We start from the raw sequence: 7,221 nt of genomic DNA on the forward strand, positions 1-7,221 counted from the left end.
TATAAGAAGAGCATTTGTAAATAGTGTGAAGACAGTTGTTTCTGATTTCAAAAAGAATACCAGAGTACTTGCATTATAGAATCTCAGCAAAATAATAAAAATTTAAGAAACACAGCGGGAAAATGTAAAAATCAACTGGAAGTCATACATTACCCTGTTTAGGGATATTGTTACAATTTTGATGTGTTTCCTCAGAGCAGTACATTTGTCTAAAAATCTAGGAAATGGGGCTGGAGAGACGGCTCAGAGGTTAAGAACACTGGCTGTTCTTGCAGAAGAGTTGGGTTCGAATCCTAGCACCTATGTGACAGCTAACAACTGTCTGTAACTCCAGTTCCAGGGGATCTGACAGCCTCTTCTGACAGCCGCAGGCCTTGCATGACACAGGTGCACTTACCTACATGCAGACAATACACGTATACACATAAAATAAAAATATAAATAGGAGCTGAGGAGTTCAGCGGTTAAGAACACTGGTTGTTCTTGCAGAAGATCCAGGTTCAAATTCCAGCACCCACATGGCAGTTATAGTTTGATGCCTTGGTTTGGTTTTACTTATACTTTTAAACTCTTTATTCTTTATGATTTTCTTTATTTCTCTGCTTTTGACTAGTTTTATTCATTTTCAACTTTATAAATAATACTGTGTGTAAAGTCTTTTCCAAGTTTTTGGTATTCTGAAAGCTGGTTTTGGTCAGATCTAAGTGAGAAAAGGAGTTCATGTTTGTTGAAAACATTACCTGTTAGCTTGTTCTGTTGTCATAATAATTTGGGAAGCTGAGTGGGTAAGAGATTGTCACCTTGTACTTTTTAATCAAATAAATTCCATTGTGTCGTCTTTTTCTCATGGTAGGACCTTAGAAATGAGGTTGAAAAATTACGCAATGAAGTGAACGACAGAGAGAAAGAAGTGGAGAAGCATTACAAGGGTCTCCTGAGCCAGAGCAGCAAGAAGCTTCATACTCAAGAGCAGGTGATCAGCTGTCTGAGGGAAAGTGCTGGCCAGAAGGACCTGCTGGTTCAGGTACCCGAACTTCCTCTTTCATATCTCAATCTCTTTTGTGTTAGTTGTCTTTTGACTCTTGCAGGAACATTTTTGTATACAAGACAGAGTCTTGTATGCCGCAATCTTATATGTCCCATCTACATAGTTGAAGATGACCTTGAACTTTGGAGAACTGGGATTATAGGCATGCACCACCATGCCCAGTTTAATGATTTTTTTTTCAGTGTCTTCACTGTTGTGCTTTGGAGCACTTAGAGCTTTCCTCATGTCGTTTGAACTTCAGCCCTCAGGAAGGTAGGAGAAACCAAAGCTCAGAGAAGGGAAGAGCTCACCCTGGTCAGACACTAAGTGGCAGAGCCCTGGCCTGATTTGCTCTAGTGCCCAGCCCCTCACTGAGGTCCTTTTACTGCAAGTGTTTGGGTCATGCCCTTCACTCCCTTGTCCTTTTTCTGTTCTTGTTAGGCTTTGAATACCTGTTTTGTTTGGTCATGTTATAAATTTTAGGGATTCAACTTGGGTGGCTGTCATGGATCTAGTGTACATGTTTAACCCTGCTTCCTACAGCTTAAACTTGATTAAAATAAGAGTGATGGAATCAGAAAGTATAAATTAACAGGGCTAAGTAGGCGAGCAACAGCAGCTGTGAGTTAACTAAATTTTGGATGATATGGTGGTTTGAATGAGAGTGTCCCCTGTAGGCTCCAAATATTTGGACATTTTGTCCCCAGTTGGTGGCGCTGTTTTGGGAGGTCTTAGAAGGTGTTCTTAAGCCTTGCCTGATCCCTAATCACTCTCTGCCACCAAAATGCCATCTCCTGCCACTGTATCTTCCCCTCCCTGCCATGATGGACTCCGATTCCCCTGGAACCATAAGCGCAAATAAATTCTTCCTGTTTTAAGTTCCCTTGGTCATGGTGTTTTATCACAGCTACAGAAAAGTGACTAAGGCAGATGATAAGCGAATGGACAAGTGATAACTGCACAGGATTTGCCACCGTGGTGCATAGCAATGAAAAGCCAGTGAGGAGTGAGCTGACTTATCTTGCATTCCAGAAAGTCAGGTCAAGGATGTAGCTGGGCCTTTGATAGGAAATTTAGCTGGAATTCTAGACAGGTATAGGTGACTCTGTCCTCATCAGTGACAGATCTTGGGAGACTTTAAAGCAGAGAAGCCCTGGCTGGAGTTGTTAGATGCAACTGAAGGAGGAAGTGGAAATGGGGGGAATGAGAGAGTCCTCCCAGAGGAGAAACAATGAGAGATGCTGTGAACACGGTCCTCCATCCAAAAGCTGGGTTCTCACCTGAGCATCTCCCAACAAGGCCATGTCTGATGTACCCTTTCCATACTCATAGAGTTTCTGAGCACTTTCAAAGTTGGTGAGTGGCCTGAGTTCATCAAATGGGAGAAAAGTGTTGAAGAGGAAAGACAACAGCTAAAACAATAGGTACATAGGGGCCAAGTGTGGTGGCTTATGCTTGTAATAATGCTATCACTCAGAAAGCTGAGGCAGCAGAATCATGGGTGTTAGGTCAGCCTGGACTACATAGTACCAGGCCAGTCTAGCTATAGAGTGAAACCCTGTCTTAAAACAAATAAAACAAAGTACATAGAAGAAATGGAAACAGTGCAAATTAGATAGCTTTAAAATTTTATTTATTTATTTGTATTTCATATATTTCAGTGTTTTGCCTGCATGTATTTAAGTGCACATGTGTTGTACAATGACTGAGGAGGCCAGAAAAGAGTGTCGGATCCCCTGGAACTGGAGTTAGGGTTGGTTGTTAGCTGCAGTGTGGGTGCTGGGAACTGAATGAACTTGGGTCCCTCTTCAAGAGCAGCTGATGCTCTTAACTGCTGCGCAATCTCTCCAGCCCCAACATCTTTTTAAAAATTTAACAGCAGCAACAACAAAAGACACAGAACTCTAATCAAGGCTGGCGAGATGGCTCAGTGGGTAGAAGTGCTTGCCAGGTAAGTCTGGTGAGCTGAGTTAGATCCCTTTAGCCCACAAAAAGGTAGAAGGAGACGAGACTAGAGACTACACATGTACTTGTTCTCTGACCTCCATAAGTACTATGGCATACATGGCAGTGCACATACACATACACATACACATACACATACACAAATTGTAACAATACTGAGAAAAAAGAAGTTAGATTGGAATTTAATAAAAAAGATTTCTAGAAAAGAAGACTGGCCTACTAAAACTCAGTGTATGATTACTGATATAAAACATTTACAGTAGAACAGTTAGAAAGGCAGAAGATAAAATTGGGTAAGTCTCCCAGAAAAGAAAATTAAACAGAAAGTTTGGAAAAGGGTAAAGATAAGAAAATTAGAGGCTACTTCAAGAGGTCTAAAATATGACTAAGAGGAGTTCTGAGAAGACAGAACAGACGAAACAGAGGGAGGCCATTTCCCAGAATGGAAAGACAGCTGTTTCTGAGTGGCAAGGGCCTGCTGTTTCTAGCACAAGTTATGAAGGAAGACCCATATGGCAAGTTGAGCCATTGTGAAACTTCAGAACATGGCGATGAAGAAAGGATCTAAAAGGTTCCAGAGAGAGGGCAATTCAGATCACATGCAAAGAACTGGGACTCAGAATGACATCAGAATTCTCAGCAGCTGAATTGAACTCCAAAGAGACAGTGGCTTTGAGGAAAAGTGATTTCCAGCCCAGTAGTCTCTTCTCAGGCAGCCCGTCCGCCAGTGTGAGAGCAGAGCAAGGTGTTTCAGCTGTGCTTCTGCCGGAAGTTCTCAGAGGACGAGTCCATATGAATACGGGGACTAACCTGAGAGACGTGGAGCCCAGAAAAAGGGGACTCCTAGACTAGGAGTCTAGAGTGATAACCAAGTAGCGAAGTACAGAGCCCAGGTCTGGGCTTTTGAGGGAGGTGCCATCTGGGACTCCTCCAGCAAACTATAGTCGAGCTGATCTATTACTGATGTGTTTGACTCCTCTGAGAGGGATTGTTCGTTTCTTTCCGAGTGTTTGGAGAAAATTTACATTTAGAAATGATTTAATTTTATGAACTAGGAAAACAAATAGAATAAAACAGTTACTTATTCTAAGGGTGCAAAGAATTGAACATGAAGGAAGTGCAACAAGGGAGGTGCCTCGCCGAGCGATGTCTACATGGCTGTTGTGTAGATGCGGATATGGTTTTAACTAAAGTTACGATGTAATTGTTAGGAAAGGTGTTGAGGTGCAGATGGCTGACGTAAGAGCGAAATCATTCAACCTCGATGTCAGGAGCCAATAGATAAAAATGAAATGTCAGAAATGTGATGTAGACACTTGAAGTCACAAGCAGGCGGCACATATAAAGAGTTCTGAGTTGTTTTGTGTGGGACTGAGACTTTGGGGTGAGGACTGGAGAGGAGGGACTGCTCTTCTCCAGTTAAGTCTTGCAGTGCAGTTTTGACTGCTAAAAACATGAAAATGACAAGCGTAATTCAAATACAGCCGTACAAGGCAATTCTAGACAGGCAGTGTTGACTGATGCCTAATTCTTCCTGTTGGAGTTCAGTGGGGTCTTAGAAAAAATTCTCTCTCTTCCTGGGCTATACCGAATTTCTTCTAAATGATTGCCAAAATAAATTAATTCTGCCAGGTGCTTAGGAGTAAGATGCAGTTCTTATCCTTGATTTCCCATAGTGAACAAAGCCCTAGTTTAGGAATCACTAGGTTTTTAAAAATTTTATTTTATTTTTATTTTTTATGTGTATGAGTGTATGCCTCCTTGTGTGTAAGTGCACCTGTGTTGTGCAATGCCTGCAGAGGTCAGATGAGGTGTCAGATCCCCTGGAACTGGAGTTATGGATGGTTGTTAGCTGCCATGTGGGTGTTGGGAATCAAACCTGGGTCCTCTGCAAGAGCAGCTACTGCTCTTAACCACTGACCCATCTTTCCAGCCCCATAGGAATTACCAGGTTTTAAATGATTGGGAATAGATTCAACCAGGCTTGTAGTTGGCCAGAGACTGGAGGCATAGTCTCTAGTCCTGTTGTTTCGTTGGGTTCAGGCTTCTGAGGAGGTAGGGATGGTAACTGCATTGTGCGTTATTAAGAAAGCCTGTGTGTGTGAGCAGACGCTAATGCTGTATATGCACTCTCAGTTTTTTCTTTCTTATGGATGTGGACCATCCAAATTTTTCCACATTTGTAGTTTCTGGGGAAACTAAGGCTTCATTGGATGTTAATATACAGGCCCTCTAATCATTCAACAGAGTGACTGGAAAGGAAATGGACCCACGGGTCCTATGCCCTGAGCAGGGGTAGAACAAGTGGTCAGAGCTCCACTTCCACCAAAGGAGGGGTAGTCACAGTGGTGACAGGTTGAGGAAAGCTCATGGCAACTGCCACAGTCCTTGACTTCCTTGCCAGCATGCTTCTCCCCATTCTCCAAGTTGTGATAACTTGCAAATGGAGTTGCATTACAGCTACATAATTGCCTAATATTTTGAGATGATGGAAATTATTTAGGGTACGTATGGGTTTTGTGACAAAATAAAAAAATCTCCCTTTAAAGAGTTTAAGAAAATCTCAATATATTTTCTTGATGAAAACTTTCTTATGATTTGTTTCATTTCCTTAGAAATTCAGTGAAAAAGATTTGGAAGCAACACAGCAGAACCGTTATTTAATGACTGCAGAGGATCTCAAGTTTGGGAGCGAAGGCTTAATAACAGAAAAGTGCTCTTCTCAACAGTCACCAGGCAGCAAATTCATCTTCTCTGAGGCAAGCTTGACTGAAATTGGATGTTCACATGCGAATGTATTCAGATTCTTTCTGAAGCATATTTGATAACTCCTTTGATCTAGGGATTCTCAGATGTCTTTTTTGCTAGTAATTGAGCTTACAACAGGTGGGATGGGGAGGTCTTTGTCTAGTCGCCCTGAAGATTAGTGCCTTTCAGCTGGGAGTTCTTGTGTGCTGTGAACCTGAAACTGAGAATTACAGCTTGTTGAAAGGGGAGCGTCATGTTTGCTCTACCAGAGGTCACCCCTTGAGAAATGTGGGCTCCTCAGCAGTGAGGCAGTTCTCCGGTTCAAACACTGGCTCCTCCTCATCTGGTCCCACATTATTGGTTCAGTCTCCTTTGTGCTCACCTCTCTGGAAAGCGTGCAGATTCCTGAAGGCACTGTTTGTGCCTCTAGGTGCCTTTGCTTATGCTCGCCCGCGTGCCGGATGGCTTTCTTTTTTATCTGTGAATTCCTGAGTGTCCCTGCAGATTCTTGTCTAGGGTTACCTTCCCTGACCCCACTGAACTGTGAGGCCCCTTCTTCTATTCCACAGCACTCAACAAGCTAAGCTCCTCTGTTGTAGCACACATCATCCACTTGGTGGTGTTGTAGGCCCCTCCTTCCTTTTTCAGTCTACCTGAGCCCCTGTGTAGTATAATGGGCAGGCACTTTGGGGGTAGGAACTGGTGTGTGTCTCTGAATCCAGGGCTCAGCCCTGCCCTTGGCTCTGGAAATTTGAGTTGAGTGACTGTGTGAACAATGCAGTGAGGTAGCCAGATAGATAAAAAGGAAAGGAGTTAACTGTAGGTCAAGTTTTTTATTCAAACCTCTTTAAAATTAAGTTCGTATGTACAGAAGACAGAGTACTCTTAGGCAAATTAATTTTCTGATGAATAGCTCTGATTGTGACTTGTTTTGTGAAAGGTATTTCTCAAAGTAATTAACAACCAAGACAGTATGGGCATCAGGTATCAGGACAGATTCAGGCAGTTGGGCCAGCGTGGAGAGCTGGAGGGTGCTCTTGTGGCGGCCACCACCCTGTAGTTACTTGATCATGGGGTGGACACTTAAGTGCCCATGAGGAGGAACCAGGGTACCTGGGGTGGTTGAAATAGATGGGTAGGCAAGAATTTGTTTTCCAACTGGTCTAGAAGTGCTTCAGTATTTTAGCAGCCAGTATAGGCATGGCATTGCACCTCAGCAGGGTGTCAGACCTGGTCCTGGGGCATGGCTGGGTGGACGCTCCTCTGCGGCTGTTTGTGTATTCACTTCACAGATATTCGTGAGAATGTCAGCATGAATTAGAGGAGCCCTTAGGCTGGCTGGGGAATCTGGGGGCCTGGATTTCTCCCTTGGCTCTGTCATTTCACTTAGAGTGAGTCTGGGAACCAAGTCTCAGAGAGCTAACGTTTTATTTACTTCCTTCCTTCCTTCCTTCCTTCCTTCCTTCCTTCCTTCCTTCCTT

At 43.2% G+C, this 7,221-nt stretch overlaps 1 protein-coding gene across 7 annotated transcripts in view; it reads left to right on the plus strand.

The window, feature by feature from the left end:
• Positions 1-7,221, plus strand: part of Cdk5rap2 (CDK5 regulatory subunit associated protein 2) — a 209,865-nt gene that overhangs the window by 103,968 nt on the left and 98,676 nt on the right. For 6 of the 7 annotated variants that reach the window (XM_029563710.1, XM_029563713.1, XM_029563711.1 and 3 more), the window contains 2 exons: positions 854-1,024; positions 5,608-5,751. In XM_029563710.1, the coding sequence (XP_029419570.1) occupies positions 854-1,024; positions 5,608-5,751 (315 nt within the window). The remainder of the gene's footprint in view (positions 1-853; positions 1,025-5,607; positions 5,752-7,221) is intronic. The other variant, XM_029563712.1, reaches the window with a different exon arrangement.

The sequence above is a fragment of the Nannospalax galili genome, unplaced genomic scaffold (genome assembly GCF_000622305.1).
Source record: "Nannospalax galili isolate Female #2095 unplaced genomic scaffold, S.galili_v1.0 scaffold34, whole genome shotgun sequence".
Classification (NCBI taxonomy): Eukaryota; Metazoa; Chordata; class Mammalia; order Rodentia; family Spalacidae; genus Nannospalax; species Nannospalax galili.